The sequence below is a fragment of the Panthera onca genome, chromosome B1 (genome assembly GCF_046562875.1).
Source record: "Panthera onca isolate mPanOnc1 chromosome B1, mPanOnc1 haplotype 2, whole genome shotgun sequence".
Classification (NCBI taxonomy): domain Eukaryota; kingdom Metazoa; phylum Chordata; class Mammalia; order Carnivora; family Felidae; genus Panthera; species Panthera onca.
In genome coordinates, this window is record NC_138342.1 from 153,349,412 (window position 1) to 153,371,278 (window position 21,867).

At 47.9% G+C, this 21,867-nt stretch overlaps 1 protein-coding gene across 2 annotated transcripts in view; it reads left to right on the top strand.

Annotated features, from left to right (window-relative positions):
* The window catches only part of RP1L1 (RP1 like 1), a 51,279-nt gene extending 40,885 nt beyond the window's left edge, over window positions 1-10,394 (top strand). For both annotated transcript variants that reach the window (XM_060653705.3, XM_060653707.3), the window contains 2 exons: window positions 2,741-2,882; window positions 4,424-10,394. In XM_060653705.3, coding sequence (XP_060509688.3) covers window positions 2,741-2,882; window positions 4,424-9,579 — 5,298 coding nt within the window. In that variant the 3' untranslated portion in view covers window positions 9,580-10,394. The remainder of the gene's footprint in view (window positions 1-2,740; window positions 2,883-4,423) is intronic.
* Window positions 10,395-21,867: the final 11,473 nt, after the last annotated feature.

Here is a 21,867-nt window from a genome sequence, read left to right on the forward strand (position 1 = left end):
TGAGAGTGTGGTTCATGCAATTTACATATGCCTTCAGTGCAAACATCTGGAGCCTGATATAGTACATGTCACCACCACCTGATGATGGAGTGCTGCTTTGACATACCTGCTTTGTGGCTTGATGGATCATACAATAACCATTTCATTTGTATTTCAACAACTAGCAGAATCAGTTTCTGCATCTGATGTTTGACTACAAGAGGAAAAGATTCTTTTACAGTAGTAGTAGAAGCACCCAGGTCCTCTGGCCATCCCAGAACTGAGAGCTTAGACCTTAAGCTTGCCATTCTCTTTAAGTCAGAGAAGTCAGCCTACTGTATAATCCTTTCAGCCCTCATTATCAAGGCAGCCAGGGATAGTCAAAATCCTGCTCTCAGTAAACACTACATTCTACTATCAGAGGTGATCATTCAAGAATCTGTTTTACCACTTTGTGCCATAGGCCACCAGTGTCCCATTGTAACCAGATTATCACTGCCTTTAAACCCAATCAGGTCAGATAATCAAATAACTAATCCTAGATTCCCATTCTTGAGTGTCTATTGCATGTAACAATCTCTGATACTGCACTTTTAATCAGCTATGATTCAGTACAGGAAACAAAATCCTCTGTAGGTATCGTAAGCACGAAGAAATTATACACAGAGAGTTTTGTGTTTAAAGATTGGGAAGCTGCAGGAGCACACATTTGATTTCTGGAACTAGTTCCGAGAACATCATTGACCTATCTGGGTAGATACCTCTCACACAATCAAGCAAGTGGGTTTTTGGGGGGCTGGCACTAGAATAATTGAGTTCAGTATCAGCTCACCACTGCTGTGGTCCAGAATCAGGCAGGTGATATGCCACTACTGTCTATTGGTATCCAGAAAGCTGGTGACTGGTACTGGAACAATGAGTGTGACTTTTGCCATCTCAGCTGCACATGCTCCTTTGTACCTTTGACTTTTTTTTTTTCTTGTGACAACAATCAAAATAAAAAAAAAGATGGCCTCTGCTTCATTGTCATTTTCCATACCTTGTACAAGTGCATCTAATCGTTGGAAACTATTTCGTGGTTAGAATTATAGCTGCAAAGGAGTCTAGGGAGCTTTATATGCTCTGCAGTACTGGAAATTACAGCAGAAAGAGTAAAATAGATATTGACTAATTTAGGACATGACATCTGCACAAACTCATGAGGAGGTTAATGTCATTCTTTTATTTGCATGGGTAAGAAAACTGGGGCACAGAGGCTAAGTAGTTTGCTCATGGTTGCATGGCTGGCAAATGATACAGTCAGCATTGATGATTTAAGAGTCATCATGTAAGAAAACTTTCAAATTATGGCACATTGCTATGTACTATCATGTGCTACATGCAGAGTACACAGAGAAATAAGTCTAGGTCCCTGCTTTCAATTAGCTACAGTTTAGAGGGAAGGGTGAGAGGGAGAGGTACAAACATAAGTTAGTTGGAGAAAAAAATATTAGTGTAATTTCATATAGAATTACTGCAGAACTATTAGAGTTTCTGTTAACAAAAGGATGTTGTATCTCCCCAGCGCAGGCTTGGGTCATAACTCAGTTTTCAGGTCCTCAACTGGATTAACACTCTCAATAACTCTCCTTTTGTGTGTGTGGATCCTAAACCTCAACCTCTTTCCAGAATGGGAGCATCATTTAGGACTCAATTATTTTTTTCCCCTTAGAAAAGTCTGATTTCCTAGAAACATGACTACATCTATAAATTGATAGACTTGGGTCATGTTTGTATTTTTGTGATTGACTAGAGCTCCAAATCAACCAAGAAATGTACCCAGTAGTTTGAAACAAACTTCTAATTAACTAGGTTGAAAGATCTGATGTACAGCTAATTTAATGTCATTTGTGGAGACAGGATGCAAAAGGTCTTTTTTTTTCCATTTCCTTGTTAATGAACATACCCTTCTAATTTGAGAAAATAAAAAAGAACATATAAAGCCCTTTGAAGATGAAACTAAATACCCCAACACTGCTACTTACAATATAATGTCATAAATAGTGCAACGTCTCACATACGCAGGGGCCTCAGGCCCACGTGAGATTTTTCTAAAAGCAGGGTCCTGTTTCCTGGAATGCAATATTGCCTGATAGGTACCCAGCCCAGGATGTCCTGGGGTGGGTGGGAAAGGATGACACAAGCCTCTGGGCAGGAGCCTAGAAAACCAATGGAGAAGCCTGGAAGAGAATGACTACCTGTAGAGAGAACAGCCTTGCCCTTTTCCACTCCAGAAGGGTTGAAGGGTTCAAGATTATATTGGAAAGCACAGATAGGACCCAGGAGAGAACTCTGTGTGGGAAAAGAGTGAGATAGTAAATCAGATCTCCATAGGGAAGATGTAGGACCTTCTGGTTGCTTTAAAAAAATACGTATTCTGGAGGGTGCAAGTGCAAGCAGGGAAGTGGGCCAAAGATTTCTTGAAGTGTTTCCCACCTGAGACATCCAGAATAGTCCCTAAACCACAGGCCTCATTCGAGGTGGAGGGAGAGGGTGTAGGTAGAAAGGAAGGTCATAGTGGTAGGACCTCAGGCCCTAGCTAGTTATGGAGGTATTATGGAAGTGGATAGGATCCTTTCCTTGAATCAGAATTCTGGGGTGAGATGTGCAAACCTCAGGAAAGGTCCAGTGTGAGGGGATTTTTCCGGTACCTATGTCTCCTCGGGAAGAAGGTGGGTTTTGCAAGCTAGGCTTCCTAAAACTCAACACTCTCCTTCTTCAGGTGGACTCTTGGAACGGTCTACTGCACAGCCCCTCAGTGCTAGTATGTGCTGGTTATGAGTCCTTCAAACCTCTGGCAATGGAAGATTCCAGAAGATATGGGATTGAAACTTTATCTGGGCAGACTTCAAGAAATAAAACTGGTGAGTTAGTTTTGGAGTTTCTTCAATTTTTCACTGGATAGTGGTTCAGTAGGACTGGGAAGATATCCCTTCCAGATAATTTTAAAAACCTGCCTTTTGGCCCCAATTTTGGAGTATCCTAGTTGTTTTGGGTAACTCTTGCCTTTTCCTCTTTATTATCATCATCAACCTTAATCAGGCTGAACATTTGACTGGGGTATGGAGAAAGGAGTCTGGTATTTAGGAAAACAGGAATTAGGAGATCTTGAACTTTAAGTTTCCAGGATCTAAAATAAACTTTATTAAGGACCATGGTGGGCATGACCATAGGTGTGCGGCATTTGCATCTTTCAAGAGTCATGACTTCCTTAGACAACAGTGGAAGCCAAATGACCTAAAACTAATGATAACCATCAATCATGCATCCATTCATCAATCTATACATCCAACTGTATATCCCTCCAAAAAGCTTACTATTTCCAGAGTCAAAGGGTTGTTATTTAAAAAACACATTATTTTAAAAGTATAACTAACAACTGTAGATTGAAATTTCAGCAACATTATTGGAATAGAAATGGGCAAATTTGGTGAATAAACAAAATAATATCCATTGTGAAAATCTGTTAAGAAATGACAATAATGATTTTGGTGATCGCTGCATGCCAGGTGCTAGAGGTACAAAGACCTATTAGCCACAGACCCCCCTTTGGAGGAGCCCTCAGTCTCATTAGGTGCTTATGGAAGAGGAAAGCTTGGAAAAACCTTCCGTCCAGATGGACTCAAGTGGGGAGATCTGTTCTTTTGCTGGCTGTAGCCTCAGCCCCCACTAGTCTTTTCCTTTTGCCATGCATTAGTTCAAGAGATGAAATGAGAAAGTACTAAGGACTTTATTCTTTTTTGGTATCCCTTCTTTCTTCTCTTTCTTTCTCTTTTCAAGGCTAGGGTGCAGGGTTGACTATCAGGACTTGCTATTGTGTGTCCAGGTCTTTCCTTGAAATCATGGATCAACCCCAAAGCTTGATGAGTGTTAGGATGATAAATCACTCTTAATAATTGAAAAGCATTTTATAGTTTCCAGTCAGGCACCTGTGCAGCAGCTTATTGATTTTGCTTTCTGTGTTGGGGGTGGGCATGAGCAGGGCCAGGAATTAGCTCTGGGCACTGCTGCTCTGCCTACCAACTCTGCTATCTACCAAGAACCTACTTTGTGCTAGAACGTCTACAGAAAGTTTTATAGGCACTGCCTTGCATCATCAAAACAAACCTGTTATTCTTATTTTACAACTCAGTAAAGAGGCTCTGCCAAAAACTACACAGTAAGGAAGTGGCAGAGTTGAGATTGAATTCAGACTTCAATTTCATCTCACTAGGCTTTGCTGGTTCACAAACTGCAGACTGGATATTCATTCTAGAGTGGTTTCTGCCCTTACTTTGTGTTTTGGGAGGTGGTAGGGGTGTTGAGGTGATGAAAGGCTCATGGCCAGCCTTTATTCTCTTACTCTGAAGCTCCCCCTAGTAGCTCACTGTCTTTCCTCTTTTTTCTTATTTTTATTATGTGCCAGGAAGCTGGGGGCCAAAGGCCAAGCAGAGTGTGATCCACTCAAGGTCCAGGTCGGGCAGTCGGCTACGGCGGTTTTCCTTGCTGTCGGAGAGGTCTGGTCTCAGTGACCCCCCAGTGTCCCTGCATCATGCCCAGATGGGCCCTGCTTCTGAAAGATATCCTCAGGACACACCCACCCAGCTTGGCCCATTGGTGGCCAGTGATGATGTTGAGAAAAAGGTCCACATGAATGAGGATGGCAGCCTGTCTGTAGAGATGAAAGTCCGTTTCCACCTACTTGGCGAGGATGCACTTCTGTGGTCCAGGAGGGTGGGGAGGGCCAGTGTCCTCACGGCAGCCAATGGAGAGGTCCCTGTTCTGGGGGAGGTGGATCCCCTCCACTGTGTGTGTGAGAGTCACCCTGGGGGCTCCTCGGAACCTGGAACACAAGGACTAGGGACCTGTGAGGCAGGATGTGAGAAAGCCCTTGGCCGAGGCCGGTGGAAGCCAGGGTCTAGATATGAGATATGGATGAACCCCCTGTACTCTGCCCAGGAAGAGGGGATGGCCTCTCAGAGGAGATCCAGGTTGACCCAACACTCCTATTCCAGGAGGCCCTGGAGCCAAGGAGTCACCGGAAGGAAACGAAGCAGGAAAGACAGTGTCAGCCCTGACTCCAGTGACAGACCCCCCAAAGACTCTGAGCCCAACTCCTCCTGCTGCTCTAGGTCTCTGGAGGGCAGCGTGGACAGCTGTGACCTACATGCGGCCTCTGGGGCTGCCTCCCAGACAGAAGCAGGGAGGGAAGCTGGCAGCATGTGCAGGACTAGTAAAGACCCGGGTCCACAGGGAACAGGGCAGGACAGAGAGCACCATAGATGCCTGAAGCAGCAGAGTGGAGGCACGGCAGGTGCTACTTGTGAGTCCTCAGAGAGTGCTGGGTCTCATGAGGAGTCCAGTGAAATGGGTGAGCAGCACCAGGGCTGCCTAAGCAAGACAAGTGTCATGACTACTTCCCGGCCAAAGGCCACTCAGAGGAAAGGCTCCAGTCCTCCCACGGTGAGTCCCTCATCTTTGAGGAACAAGGACTCACAGGCAGAGGAAAGTAGACAGGGTTCCAGGTGCCCTCAGGCTAGGGGTAGGTCTGGGATGGGATCGCCCCTGGTTTCAGATCAATCTGGCTCTGCGGATACTGCAGAAAGCTGTTCTCTGCCTTCTGCCTGTGCCTCAGTCCCAGGCAGAAGAAAGCAGGAGGGCAGATCCAGGGCTGTGTCCTCTCCCAGCATTTCCAGCCACAGCCGAGGGGCCCGGATAGACCACCCCAGGCGGCACCCCAACCGAAGGGACATCTACTGCCCGCTTGACTCAGCTGTTCCCAGGCAAGTGCCGGGGCCTTCTAGTGGAGGCAGGGCCTGTCCAGATAACCCAGCACCACACCTTTCTGGAAGCTCACCTACTGCCAGGAACCAGGCTTCCTGGGACGCAGGGCCTCCCTCCTCTGCCTCTCTTCATTCCCAGGATGTACAGGGGATTAGCAGTGCTCTCATGACCCCTGTGAGCAATTCTGACTGTACTTCCAATTTCTATCCCCCATACTCTCCCTCTGCTGAGACTGAAGGTCACTCTGAGCTCAGGGCACGGTCACCAGCTCCCTCACCTTCCAACACATCAGACCCTTTGAGCATCCAAGCTGATGGCCTGGACAAAAAGGCAGGGAATGACCTTCCCAAGCCTTCCTGGCCTTTAGTTCCACCAGTTGGAGAGCCTGAGGGAGGGATGCCAGGAGCCCACCGAGACTGCTGCTGCTCACCAATCAGCACACCCCTGTTCCATGAGACCCCCAGTGATAACACTCAGACCCTACAGACCTCCCAGCCATCAGGCAGCCAGGGGCCCTCCTCTGAGGTCTCCTTGGTATGCAGCAGGTACTGTCCCACCCCCCCGAGGACATGGCCTTTTGTCAAGAAACACCCTTCAGGCAGCAGTAGCCTTGGTGCTGACTGGGAGCCAGACGGGAGAAAGCTGGAGGAGGAAAAGCTAGATGCACGGCCCCCACGGCCCCCGGGGTCTCAGTCAGGGGCCATGGGGAAAGCAGTCAAAGCCTTGAGAAAGGGCAGCTCTAGCTGTGGTCCCAGGTCTGGGAGAATGTTACAGGGGAAGGTTGCTGGTGGAGGGGAAAGCCTGGAGGAGCAAGAGGAAGATGGCAGAATGATGCTGGGTGCCCTACCCCGAGCCTCACCAGATGCTGTGGTCCGTGAATGGCTGAGCAACATCCCGGAGGAGCCCATACCCATGAAACGTGAGACGGTGGATGAGAGTACAGTTGTGGTGGGGGGTGATCCAGAAGGCCCCAAGGAGGACAATGCTGACAAACATTCCCAGGAAGGTCTAGGGGAGCCAGTTCTGGCCAGACAACTGTCCCATGAAGGGGTCACCAGTGAAAAAGCAGAATCAGATGGTGCCCTCCCAGTGACTAGTGATGCTCATTCCAAGTCAGGAGAGGGCCATCCTTGTAGCAGAGTTTCAGAAGTCCCCAGGGAGACTGGATCAGGCAAAGGAATGGCTGTGGACTGTGGTGTGGGCCAGTGTGTGCTTCCTCACAAGGTCTCTGCCTCCATACAGATCATGAAGGTGCTGATGGGCTCCAAGCAGGGCCGGCCCAGCAGTCTGCCTGAGGTGTCCAGTACAGTGGGCAGGAGGCTTAGCCACTCTGCCTGGGCGTTTATCACCTGTCTTGCTGGGCTCCACTTCTTTGATGAAGACCTTAGGTCTCCTACTGACAAAGTGAGGTTCACAGAGTCTCCTCGGTACCAGGAGCTCCTGAGCACCTTCCAGGCCCTATGGCCAGGGTGTGGCTGCAGGCAAGGTGAGCTGGATTCTGGCCTCTGGGAGCTTGGCTGGTGCAAGGCTCTGCCAGGCCTCAGGTCCCATGTCATGACTGAGGACTTCACACCAACGTCCTCATCTGGTGTGGATGTTGGCAGTGGCTCCGGAGGCTCAGGGGAGGGCACTGGACCCTGTGCCATGGACAGCGCCCTGGTCCCTGAGAGGATAGAGCTGCCCTTGAAAATCCCCTCCCAGAGGCCTGATTCTAGAACCTCCAAGAACCAAGAGGATCCAGAAAAACAACAGTCCAGTGTTTCTACAGCCTCTTCAAACTCCCAAGAATGGGCTTGTGCCACCAGGAAAGACAAGGAAGAAAGAAACAGTGGGGAGCAGGTGCTGGGCAGTAACCTGGATCAAGTAGTTGAAAACGCAATGCAAGAAGAGGAGGTACAACTAGAGAAAGTTGAAGAAGAAAAAGAAATAGCAGAACTGCCAGGAGAGGGTGTCCAAGGATCTCCAGAAGAGGGAAGAGTCATGGGACAAGAATTGTCAGAGGCTGACTCTGACGATGGGGAAGGTGCACAGGAAGATAAGAGTGTGCAGGAAGAGGAATCAGGAGGAGACCCTGCCTCCACCACACTTTTCCCTCCAGGGACAAGAGAGAAACCGCCAGAGCCCCCTAGGAGCCCTAGCAGGAGGGATCCAGATGCCAGCGAAAGTCAGAGTGGCCCCAACAATGAGCCTGGCTTGGAGAAGCCACCCCAAACAACTGAGACAAGCCATGAGCAAACCCAGACCAAGTTCTTGCAGGGGCCTGGGGAGAAGAGCTCTTCTACAGCCTGCAGAGTGTCCCTGAATCCTGACATCCTCTGGGTGACCAAGTTGCTAAAGAGGATGGAGAAAGCTTTCATGGCTGACCTTGCCAGAGCCACAGCCGAGATCCGAGCCCGCTGGAGCCTGCAGAGCAATGACTTTCTGGACCAAATGGTGGCAGAGTTACAGCAGGATGTGGGCCAGCGGCTCCAGGATAGCACTGAGAAAGAACTCCACAAGATCCAGAGCTGGGCAGCGGGGAGGATGCCAGGGCCAGCGAGGGAAGCCCTCAGGTGGGAGATGTCCCTGCAGACAGAGCAGCGCAGGCGTCGTCTCCGGGACCTGCGCAACCTCTCGGCTTTCTCCGAGCAGGCTCGAAGCCAGGGGCTCCTGTCCTTCTCTATGGAGGATGTGCCAACCCTCCATGGAGCCCTGGGGACCTGGCTGGTTGGGGAGCCTGAGGGGGAGGAGTTTTGTCCCTGTGAGGCCTGCATGAGAAAGAAAGTGATCCCTACATCCCCAAAAGACACAAAGGGGGTAACCAGTGCACCCATCAAAAAGGCCTTTGACCTGCAGCACATTCTGCAAAAGAAGAAAGGAGGGTGTGCTAATGGGGAGGCAGCAGAGACAGTCCCAGAGAAGAGAGAGATGGAGCTTCTCCAGGGGGACACCTCAGGGATAGGGACTATTGACAATGAAGGCCTGGAGCTGGGGTTAGGCCAGGATCCTGGGACAGAGGAGGGGGGTGAGGATGAGAGCTGCCAGAGCCTTGGCAGGGATGGACACCCCCAAGTGGGAGAGAAGGGTGAAGTTTCTCAGAATGGAGAAGAGGAAACAGATCCCGGGCAAGGCAGTGTCTTTGAGGGAGTGGGCAGGGAGGAGCAGGGCTTTGGTGAGAAGGATGAAAACACAGAGAAGGGCTCTAGAGCTGAAGGCAGTTTGGAAGGTGAAGCCTGGGGAGAAGGTGACCAAAGTCCAGAGGGACAGAATGATGGTGCTGTAACTACAGAGGGAGACAGGAAGCCAGAGTCAGTGGGAGGAGATCAAGGTGAGAAAGAAGGTAGCTCACAAGCTGTCTGGGTACAGGGCCAACAAGGTGAAACTTCTGGAAACAGCAGCCCAGACCAAGAGGGGAAGCCAGCAATGCTCCCTACCCCAGATGAAGACACCCCCTGCCAAAGGTCAGGCTGGAAAGCAGGCCTTGCCTCCTCCAGCACCTTCTCTCTGGGAAATTGCTCTCAGCTCTCTCAGAAAGGCTCTGAAGAAAAGCCTTCGAATGGAGACATGAGGAGCATCGAAGATGAGTCCAAGGGAATCCCCAGTCCAGAGAGAAAAGTCACAGGCATGTATCCAGAAATCTCCACTTCTGAGCAAGAAGTGGCACCCTTGGGCCCAAGGACTCCAGAGCAGGAGGTAGGTGAGGCCTCTGGCCTAGAAGCTGAGAATGTAATTGAAAGTCTCTCTTTCACAGAAATGAGGTCTAAAAACCTCACCAAGGACAGGACAGATGGTTTTGGCCAAGATGACTTAGATTTCTAGAGATCCAGCTGCAAGGTGGTCACAAGTCTGTTTTTATTAGTAGTTTGTCTACAAATCTGAGCGTGGCTGGGTCCCCTACAGATGCACAGAGAGCATGGAGAACGATCAGGGCTTGCCAAGGACATGGTCATACCACGCTGTCCCTGGGTTCTAAATTCTGGAGCTTCCCAAGGCCTCCCTGGCCAATCCCATGCACGTTGTGAAGAAGGCTTATCTCAGACCTGCCCTGTTACCTGAGGGCCACTGGACTCTTCCATTTTCCTGTTTGAGTCCAAGAAGATGGACCTGACTGGAAATGTTCCAGGAGCATTTTGTTTATGTGTTTGTTTTTTGCTCTCATTCTTTTGCCTATTGATCTCCAGTTATTTTTCTCCTTGGCCTCTCTTGGCATTCACCTCATTTGACTTTGAGGTGCTTTTTTCTAATCTTGAATGTATTTGGCGACTCTGCAGATGTGAATACTTGGAAAAAATGAATAAATTCAGGGTCATTGGACAAAGTTTGTTCTCAGCCCAAAAGTCCAAGTGTATTTCCTTAATTCGTATGTATATATATTCATGAATATATATATTGGTAATGGAAAAATACAGAAAATGCAAAAAGAGCAGGAAGAAAGAAAAGTAGTCACCCACAGTCCCATCACTCAGAGTTGACTCATGTTAGCATTTTGATACGGCTCCTTCCCCTTTTATTCCTAGCCATTTGATAACTGAGCTCATCATTATATGCTCCTTTTTTTTTTTTTTGACTTAACAGTATAAGAATTTCCTGTATTTATCTCAAAATCTTAATAAAACTATTTTTTCATAAAACTATTTTTAATGCCTAAATAATTTATTATGCAAATATAAAATACTTCACCATTTCCTTTCCCTAGCATGGACAATTTAGATAGGTTTCATGTTTTTTTCTTAACCTTTTCCCTCCTGAACTGTGCATGATTTCTCTAGAATAGATTCCCAGGCATGGAATTAGCCAAAACTACCAGCTTTTTTGAGGGTTTGATATCTTGCTGCCAAATTGCTTCTCTAAAGGTCTGTACTAATAAACTTCACCTGGCCCACCACTCAGTCATCAGTGTTTGGTATAGCCATTAAAGATGAGAACTCTTTTGCTAATTTTATGGGCAAAAATGGTACCTGATTTTAATGTGGTACTATTTTTGATGTGTTTGATTGCTAGTGAGATTAAAGAGTTTTCTATGTTTATTAAAAAGCTATTTGCATATAAATTTTATGTGTATGCCTTTTACCCGTTTTCAACTGGGATCCCAGCTTTTTTTTTTTTTTTTTTGAGAAATTGATTTACTTGTTCCTTTACAATTTTTTTTAACATTCTATTCATCATTTTTGAGATTTAAAAAATGCCCTTTCTTTGTATCCTTCCACAGCAAGCCTAGGACGGGGCCCTGTCTGAGTGGGGAGCTGCCTGATGAGGCAGAATTTCTTTGACTGGTTTTCATTAGTGTTCCACTCATACAGGACAATTTTGTGTATTCAGAATTACTAAAGTGGAACTTCCTCCTGGTTGTTTAAATGTAAATATTAATAACAAAAATAATAAAAAATAAAAATAAGTAAAAGGGGTGCCTGGGTGGCTCAGTAGGTTGAGCATCCAACTCTTGATTTTGGCTCAGGTCATGATCTCATGGTTCATGGGATCAAGCTCTGCATCAGGCTCTGTGCTGGCAGCATGGAGTCTGCTTACGATTCTCTCTCCCTCTCTCTCAGCCCCTTCCCCACTCACTTTCTCTCTCTAAAGTAAAAAATTTTAAAAAATAAGTAAAAAAATAAAAAATAAGTGAATGTTGGGTATGGGCTGTGTCCTCATACCTGTAGTCATCTATTCTGCTTCTGAGTGCTGGAGATATTCTTAATAAAATTTGATGTGTTGTAAAATTTTCTGTGAAGATGATTCTTTGAAGTTTTTACATTAGAAATATATATACATACACACACACCTACATGCACTGGTGTCCTAGCCCGGAGCCCTCAGTGGAACAGATTGTATTGTGAGCTTAGTTTAAATACGGTGATATGCAAGGTTGTCTGGAACTTGTTGCTATTAGTTGACATGACGCATACATCATGCACCTCTTTCTGTGACTTGAGGTCCCCAGTCATCCCCTAAGAGATGTTCCAACCTTTCTGATTCCTAATCTGACCTCCCCAAATGAGAGACAGCCATCCTGGCATTCACTGACCTGGAACTTCATTGAAGTGTCATTGTCTGTCTCTAATCACGAGAATGCAATGGAAGGAGCACAGGACTTAGAGTTCTATGACCTATATAGGCTCTAGTCTCAGGGATGGCACCTCAGTTTCAACATCTGTGAAAGTAATGTTTTCCTCACTGCATTGTTAAGAAGTAAATGAGATAGCATATGAAACTTTGTTACACTCTCATGTTGGGAAAATATCAATATTTTCATTAGCATTGCTACATTTTCAGTGCCTATTATGTGTCGGTTACCATATTAGACATATGTGACCCCGTATATTCTTTCCAACATGTCTGTGAAGTAGGCAAGACCACACTGTCATCCCCTTTTCACAAATGAGGTAACCAGCGCAGAGAAGACTTAAAACTTCTCCAAGCTCACACAGCTAGTTAGGGGAAAAGCCAAGATTTAAACACAGATGTTTCAGAGTCTAAAGTCCCTATCTTTTTTCCATTGTACCATACTTTCTTCATTTCGATTCAGACCCTATAAATAAATAACTCAACTAAAGGTGATCAACACTTTGTTGGATGAACTTACTGCAAAATAGTTAAGACTTAGAAAAGTAAATTAGATGGGATTGATTTGCTCAACTGATTGCATTATGTCCTTAGGAATGTTCTGCGTATATATAGACATCAGGAGCTAGAGATAAGCTGGTTTCATAAAGCTAAGAGTTAAACTGGAAAGTTATCTCTCCATGGGATTTTCCTTTTAGTTACAACCTCATCTGCTTTAAGCTCCCAAATATTTCTGCCCTTTACATTTAAAAAATCGCTGTTAATGGAAAACTCTGTGTTTTCTTCTGACTTGGAGATAAAGAATTCAGGGCCATCACCTAAAGTGGGGATATTTGTGTCTCTTCCTCCCTACCCCTTCTCTATAACAACCGTATCGCACAGCCTGGCTCAGGCCTCTGACATTTAGCACCTTGGGAAAATGTTGGCATTCCTGTAGTCTTAGTTCAAATCCCTGATTCCAAACTTGATTCATTCATCACTCAAAGTGATGCCAAAGTCCTTATAGTCTCAGTGGTAATGCAAACATTTCCATCTAGGGATTTCTCCTTGAAGTAAGTTGGAGAGAGAAGTGAGCAGTAGTAAAAAGAAAACAAACTCTCCTTTCTATCCTTGTGTCTAGCTGATGGGGATCAGAGGCTCCAGCTCAAAAGACAGCCTTTCAGTGGCTGGGAGCCAAAGACCTCCATGTCCAGGTCCTTTGCCCAGAGATTCTGACTTTATCAGTCTTGGCTAGAGCTCTAGCACTGCTATGTTGTCAAGCTCTCTCTCAGATGTATACAATGTTCAGTCAGGTGGCTCATCACTGGTTTAGTCCAACTTCCTTTTTCCAGGTGAGAAAACCTGAAAAAGGGAACTGCCTAAATCACACAGCAGGATAAGTGGCCATGCTGAGACCAGATGCCATATCTCACTTCAGACTCCTCTTTCCCAGAGCTGAGAGAAGCCCTGCAGAGGAAGGTGACAAGCAGCAAGCCCACTCCCTTGTCACCCAGACCTGTGCTCATGTCACCTGCAGGCCCACCCACCCACCCACCTTCTTCTGCTCCCCAATTCCATGCATCTGAGTCTGTACCTGAGACCCAGGCTATATGTCCAGAAGGACCCTTCTAAGGTGTTCAGGGGAGAAGTAACCTGATCTTCCTCTGCAAAACTCTCGAGGCAAGTACAGCTTGGAAAGGGACACATCCTGAAAGATTTCCAAAGAAATCATAGACCAGGGATTCCACCTAGAGAGCTTCATTAAAATGGACAGTTCTACTCAGAAAACTCTGATTCAGTGTGTCTGAGGTGGGATTCAGGAATATGCATTTTAACAAACCCCTGGAAGAAACCCCACATACCCGCCTCCCACCACTCCCACCGAGTTGACTCCTACATTCTGTGGTCTGGCCATCCCATCAGAACTGGGTTTCCTCAGAGAGGCTGAGCACCTTTCCCCAGCCTTACCAGCTCCCCAGACCCACCCCCACACTATTTCTCTCTCATTATGTAGTCTGCCCAGGGGACAGTGTGGGTAAGTCACAGCAACTTTGTCTGCCTCCCTCTCTGGAGAAGCAATTAGGGTGGGTAAAGAGAAATCTCCCTCCGCTGGTCGTCCTACCCATCCCCAGGATCCAGAGGCACAGCTGGCAGCCCATGGCCCCCTGATTGTCAACAGTCCTCACCTGGGGCAGACGCAGACCTGGGCAGCAAAGGTCCCCAAGTTCATGCCTTCTCACTACCCCAGGCCAAGTGACGCACACTTGTTTTGTGACTTCCACTAGAGCCACCCAGACCTGGATTCCCAAGGTAATCAGCCTCGGGTCTCTAAACCTCTGTGCAGCAACCATTCCCAGCATTTGTGTTGAGCCCCAGCATCCAGGGGGAGAGGGTCACTGCCTCCTGATGCTCCTCCTCTGGAGGCTCCACCCTCCCCTCCCATTGCTTCCACACGCTCACCCCAGAGGCACTTATAACACCTTTACCTGTGCCTTCATTCCTTGTGGGGTCTACCGAGTCTTATCCCAGAGCCTCCTGGGTTTTAAATTTTTAGATTTGGTTTGGAGGTGATCATAACCCAAGGTGTCAAGTTTGTTGATGAGAAGACTGATCAAAGCCCCCACAGGTCAGGAGCTTCACCATAGCCCCAGCTGCTATTCCTCCCCCACTTTCATCTATACCCCCGTCCCATCTCAACTCACTGTCTAGCACCTCACTCTTCACCCTGAAATCACAGCTAGTGGCCTGTTTTCCAAACAAAGTAGTACTTTTTAGTCATCAACTTCCTGACTGGTAGGGCCCACTCTCCTAATGATGCCCCCCTGGCTCATGACAATGTCTCATCCTCATGGTCCCCCACTAGTCCAGCTCTGGTGCTTTCTCCATGGCCTGCATGTGAACTGGAGAAGTCCACTGGACTTCTCCCCCCTTCATCTCCCTGGATGATCTCACTCACTTTTGCTGTTTATGCTCCAGCTTTTAGGCTGATGACTTCCAAATCATCAAACCCCGTATTTCGCTGGGCTTCCAGCCCCTACATTTTCCTCAGGAGCAACACATTCAGAGCAGAACTCATCTCTCTTTCTCAGCTTTTTCCTTTCACCACATGCTCAGACCTGGCACCATATCCATCTATCCTAGACAATTCTCTCCCCAGCCACACCATGACACCTGTACCATCCATCCTAGACTCACATCTCCCCTACAACCCTCATGGTACTATCACCACCCATCCTAGACACATCTCTCCCCCACTGTGCCCATGGTACCACTACCATCCATCTTAGACTATCTCTCCCCCACCATGCCCATGGCACAACCATTATCCATACTAGATTTATCTCTTCTTCTATTAATCCCATCAAGTTCTCTCTCTTTATTCTATTAAAACTCCCCAGGCCTGGTTATTCAGTCCTCACCATTACTACCATTTGCCTCCAAGGAGGGTGTCCCCATTTCTCACCTTGCTCCACTCAAGTTTATCCTCACCATGGCCACCATCCCCTATCTAACAGGGCACCATGTTGCTTCCAGTTATAACTAGGCAAGAGTCTCTCATCACCCAGAATGATGTTCCTGACTGCTCACAAATTATGCCACAGATCACAGATCAAAGGCCTTTTGGTCAACAACTTGGAAAAATCTTACGCTTTTACTAAAATAGTTTGCTAAAGCTTTGGGAGAAGGCCATTTTCTTCTTATTTGCTTTTCCCAGGATTGTGACCACAGCACATCCTAGTCTGGACTCTCCTTGCAAGGAGAGCAGCACCAGAGAAATGGCAGAGCACAGTGGTTAGTGGTATAGGCTCTAGTGGTGGACTGAGGGGCTCTCATATCACCTCCACCATCAGTCACCATTTACTTAACCTCCTTCATGTGAAAATTGAGGAAATAATAGTACTCCCCTCCTGGAGTTGTTGAGATGGTTCAGAGAGAACAAACAAAGCAATTAGCATGGTGGTGCCAACTCAACCAAAAGTTGTCAATAAAAACCTTCAGTTGTTTCACCACCATTTTGTTATTTTTATTCAGCAGAGTCATCTATTTGGTCAAAGAAAAACAACCTAAGATGTTTTTATTTGAAGGGTGAGGGAGCTTCCCCTAAAATAGAGGCTGTCACAGTGCAGTTGGAGGAGAGCCCCATGTGGATAAAATATTATGGACACTTGACATGAGTAAGCGTCCCTTCCAGCTGGGCTGTCCAGAAAAGCACCAGGAGGACACTGACACTTGTTCTGGATCTTGAGGGATGAGCTGTAGTGTAGAGAGGTGAAGAGAAGGGCATTTCAGGTGGAGGTGATGACAGGAGAAAAGGAACAGAGAAGTCAGATATGGGTTTGAATGGTGAATAGTGAATGGTGAATGGTGAATAGTCAGGGTCTCTGGAGTCAAGCATGAGTGAACAGAGAGAGTATGGTCATGTATACAGCCTCATAGTGGAGGCGACTTGAATCCCTCAGCTGCTGGACAGCCCTGACATTTTCGCAGAGGCACTGAAGCAGCCCTTGGATTAATTGGGTCTGCTCTAGGTCTGCATTCTGGTAACTGGACTGCTGTCTTTCAGCTAGGCTTGAGTCCTTGCCTTGGGAATTCAGCTCTGTCTGGGGCACCTTTTGATGGAGGGTCTACGTTGCTTCTGGAGGTACAACTTCCCCCTCTCCCCAAATAATCTAGGATCTCTTAGTGCACTCCTAATGTGTATCAGGAAAAGGTTTTTATGTACATTCTCACCTTTAATCCTTGCCACGACCCTACAAGGCTGTTGTATTGCCACTTTGTGGATGAAGAAATGGGTTCAGAGGTGAGCTGCCAAGGACATATGGCTGGTAGATGTGGGAGTTGTGATTTGAACTCGAATCTGAATCTCTCAAGCGTGGGCTCCCTCTTCCACACAGTCCAGCTCTGAACTCCATGCTCTGAGCATCCTCTTACCTCACATTCCCTAGGCTGGGCTTCAAGCTCCACCATCTTTCCTTGCAGCCTCAGTATGGAGGCAGGCCAGCATGGCCACACTCTGCTGAGCTGCACCTCTGGCCTTGTTGTAGTCCTGCCTTGGTCTGCTGGGCTGAACCTTCCAGGTTGTCTCATCTTGTCCCAGCTGATGTTTCCCAACCCTAGGTCTCACCCTCCTCATAGCCTCCCTGACACCCCCATTCATCAGGCCTGTCCCTGATAAGGAACAGGGAACCTATGGCTTTCCAAAGGTGGACAGCCTTGGAAAAGCACTGAATGCTTTTGTTAGTGACAATGACTGGGGACACTAGTGAAGTTTGGGGTGCAGGGCCAGGATGCTGAACGTCTTGCAACATGTGGACCAGTCCCTCACAAAGATGGGCAGACTCACATTGACTGCCACAGGTATTATTATTGCTGCATTTTACAGTTGTGGAGACTGAAGTCCACGAGCACAGTGGCTTCATCAGAAGCATGGGGGGGGGGGAGGCGCTAAGAGTGGATGAACATCCCTCTCTTGACTTCTGACTCTTCCCACTCTGTCCCATAAAGAATGAGATCACTGCTAACATTCCAGACTGGCTTGGGAGCACCCTGCCTCAAGGCAAAGGGATGAACTGGGTGACCTTTCAATGTTCCATCAATCATAGTCATTCCGGGAAAGGACAAACCCAGGGACAGATACTCATCCATTGGGTTCAATGGATGGAATGATGGGAAAGGTAAGACTTGAAAAGTGATTCATTTTCTTGGAAAAGGCTAAGCCCCACATCCTCTTTTGTTCTGCCCCAGCATGGTGAACTTTTTCTTGCCCTATGGGAGACAGGTTCTGACAAGACAGGCAGCTCCAGAAAATGTTGGGGACCCAGGGGTAAAGAAAATGCTTTATAGCTCCTTTGTTTTGTGATCAAGGAGCAATTATCCTTTTTCCCCTCTTTGACCTCAGCCTTCCAAGAACACCTGAACTTCCCAAATGCATACCTGAATAAACCTGTAAAAAGTTCTGAGTTTAAAGGATAGGGGTAAGGAGCTAAAACATCTACAGGATAAAATGACTTTATTCCCTCCTGGGCTTAGGGCTCCTTTCTTTGCCCCTACTATGAAAGTAGATGGTGTTTCGTTCATCCTGGTCTTGCAGATGGAGGTTATGATTTTCTGCCAATGGGTTCATTGCAACCGGATGTCACAACAGCATCACAAAGACTCATTATGATGGAATTTTCCTGCATTACTTACACCAGCATTTTAGAGCACACTACACACCAGGATGATTGACATTTGTTAGTTCTTTCACCCAACATGTGTTGAGCAGCTGATTCATGCCAGGCCATGTGCCAGCTGCTGAGGATGCAGAGATGAAACTGGTGCGCCTGATGTGCCCCCTCCCTGCACCTGACTGTGTGGTCCCTCCCTGGGGTTTATCGATTAGCAGTGCTGCCCTCTTAACATCTAAGTGTGGAATAACAGAGCAATGTTTCTACTCTGTGTGGCCACTGGGGCAGCAACAGCAGAAAACCCAGATGGTAATTGAGAAAACTGGGAGGTACAACAGGAATGGCCTCAAGAGCAACTATGGCACCAAAAAGGCCAGGTTCATGTGTTAGTTTGACTCATGGCAGTGGTGTGATAGGTACTTCTAGGCCGAAAGGACTGGAGCCAGGATGGGGTAAGTGTGCCATGAGCTGAGACTGGGGATCAGGGGACTGGAGGATGGGGGTGACAGCAATTAGGAAGAACCATAGGGAGTCATGTGGTATGTGTGTGGGGTGCTCTGTGGGTAGTGGGTATAGGGCAGAGAAGGAGCTGAGAGAAGAGGGGGCTCTGATGACTCCCAGGCCAGTATGACCTGAGAGAATGCTGTTCTGGAAGACAAAAGAGACTCATTACAATGGAGGAGGATGGGCGTGGAGATTTTGAACCTCCTCAGGCACTTTCAAAGAAATAGGATGGAGCTTTGGCCAATGGGAAGCAGTATCTCCTCATGCTTCAAGGAGGACCAGGCTTGAGCCCGCCCAGCTGGCAGCTTAAGGCTGGCCCTGGCTCAAAGACCACCCAGCCACCAGGGCCCCACACCACAGATCCAGGAAGGAGTGACTGGGAATATAAGAGAGGTGAGGGATAATGTTGTGCTGGGGAGTAGATGGTGACACGACAGAGAGAAGCCAGGATGAGCAGGACCCCTGGGTTCCTGGGGCATGGGGGCCAGGCCACCATGGGGACTGTGGTCTTCTCTATTCCAGGTGTTTCTGCCTGAGGCCATGTACTCTGACCATAAAGATGGCCTTCCTGCTGCACCTAACTTCTAGTCCTGGCTCCATACCTAACCAGAAGAATGACTCGGGGCACCCATGTGCTTGGAGGGCCCAGCCATCTTTCCTAGCTATGGGAGCCAGGATTTGTCAAGACCTCCTTGTGGTTACCTGCCACAACAGGGAAGCCAGAACAAGAAAGGATGACTGCCAGTTTTACCCAGAGACACTTGGCTTCTAGGGGCAGTTAACAGTGAACTGTTAACTTTGGAAAGCGCTTTGGAAAGCGCTGCTGGTTTCCTATTCTCTGTGTCACAGAAGCATGAGTCTTTCAGACCAGGAGAGCCATGCACCTACCACCTCTTCGCTCTGCATTCTATACCCGTGTGTCACTGGAGCTCATGTAGCCCAGTGGCCTGGTTTGAAAGATAAGAGCACAGAAGTCCAGAGAGGTATTGGCTTGGCCCTAGGTCACACAGCAAGTCAAAGCAGAATCAGGCCAAGAAACGGGGTTCCCTGATTTGCAGGCCTGAGTTTGCTCCACAGCCTGAACCTGAGCCTCAGAGTCAGGGCTGCCTCCTCTGCTCATGTGGGCGGAGAGGGTGGCGGGCAGGGAGGGCAGCATCCCAGCCTAATTAGAAGCTGTAGAGGAGCAGGGACATGGGGGGCCGTGCTCGCAGATTAGTGCCCCCTCCATAGATCATAGGCACGCCAAAGACATAATAAATAATCTGCCCAAAGGTTTTAAAGGTAAAAATCAGCAAACCATTAATAACATCCCCAGCACCATACATCACGCTGAAATCTTCCCATTATGCCGCTCCCTGAGCCGATTCGCATTTTCTAGGCTGTTTTTTTTCCCTCCCTTTCCAGTACATTCTGCTGCATCTCTGAAGCCCCTCCCCCACAGCCCACTGAGCCTGGAAGGATGGGAGTGTGAAACCTTTGCAGATTTACCATTAGCCATTGTGGTTCTATTCAGGCCTGTGGAGGGATGACCAAAGGGGAGGCTTTCAGGTCCCTTTCTTGGGACCCTACATTTCTGCTTCCACTTCCCCTTTTAATGGATAGGATGGAGCTTGCCTACCTGCCCCTCACCCACAACTTTAAGTAGGAATAACTGTGGTCTCTCTCTCTCTCTCTCTCTCTCTCTCTCAGAGGCTAAGGAGGTTTAATTAATTAATGCAACAGTGTCACTTTAAATAAGAAAAATGCTGATGGCTGCACTTTCTAGTCCCTGGTGTGCCTGTGCTCTGCAGGAGACAGCTGGGAGCTCCCAGTCTAGCTGGCCGGGCTCTAAGATTTGGGTGCATTACACGTGTTTTATAATTTGAGGGTAACCTATGGTATCAAGCCAATCAAGAATGAGGATCGAAGGAAAATTAGTAAGCAAGAAGGTAGGCCAGCTGACTAGTGGCCTGTGACATGGCACAGCACAGGGATATGGTGACAATGAGGCAGAGAGCCAGGGGAGTCTCCTCCCAGGCCTGAGTGCCAGACATTGGCCCAGTCACCTATATTTGACCTCAGCTTCCTCAGCTGGGAAGCAGAAGTTAGAAAAGACAGACTGGGGAATAGTCACATGCCACTCTCCATGAATTCTTTGAAGGCCACGTGGATTGAGCAGCTCCTAAAGCTGCCACAATTAAGTGGTTTTTTGGATGCAAGATCTACACTGAAGTCTGGGCTAGCTAACTGTTGCCTCCTAGGAAGAAGGGGGACTGTCCTGGCAGTTTGGAGAAGGGGGAAGGAATCTGAGCCTCAGCTCTCCTTTCTTGAGCTGGGTGACCTCAGGTCAGCCCTTTCACTCTTCTGGGCCTGTTTCCTCATCTACGACATTCCTAGAGTCCCTTCCAGCTCTGAACTATGGGGCTGAGTCACCTCTCTGAATTTCCCATCCAGACCCAGAGCCACATGCTGGTGGTTCTGCAAAATCTCTTGGGTAGTCCTGGGTTAGGTCCTGGGATCCACCAGCCTCAAATGTTTCCAACCTTGGCTAGGACAATAAAGTTCTCCATAGCTCAGTGTTCTGTTCCTGTCCCCAGCAATTGCACAAAGCAGATAGTAGGAATCCCCCAGCCCGCACCTCACATGTGAGTGGCACTGTGCATTTTACAAAGCACATCCTGGTTTCCTTTGACCCTCAGAACAACCCAGTGAAGAAGAAAGGCAAAGTCTGCTTTACCTGTTTGATGGTGGGGGAAACTGATATGGAAGAATGAACAGGAGGACTGGAGAAATCCTCTGGTAAAAGATCTCACGTGGGGAGAGCCTCGGGTTGTGATAGCCAGTGGGGGGTTTCAGAGAGCCTGAAGACAGCATGCTTTGCAAGACAGACTCACATTCCCTAAGCCTATGAGTACCATCCTAGGTTGACTCTGCAGGGGTGACGTGCAGCAGGGGCCCAGCAGCCAGAAAGGAGCCTGGGCCCCACAATCAACAAACATGGTCTGGCTTCTCTCTCCGCTGGCAGGCATTCCTTAAAGCCCAGTGCCCTCCTGAGGCTGGCTTCCCCTTCTCAGCCTCCCTCTGGTTCAGGGTCTCCAATGGCACATCAGTAGCCCTTGAAGCCTCTGCTCACAGACCCCCACTGTCGTACCTTCCTTTGTACCTACAGATTGTTCAGCTGCCACACTCAGCTTACCAACAGAGTGATTTGGGGCAAGTTACCAATGTCTCTGAGCCTCAGTTTACCATTGTATCAAAATAGACCCAATACCTAGCTGACTAAGTGTTTGAGAGAATGAAGTGGTGTAATAAATGTGGACATGCCATAGTAAATATTTCATAGATTACTTACTACCCTGGTGGGTGGGAAATTGTCTTGAGAAGACTTGAAAGCTACCGCAGATCAGCCCAGGGAGAG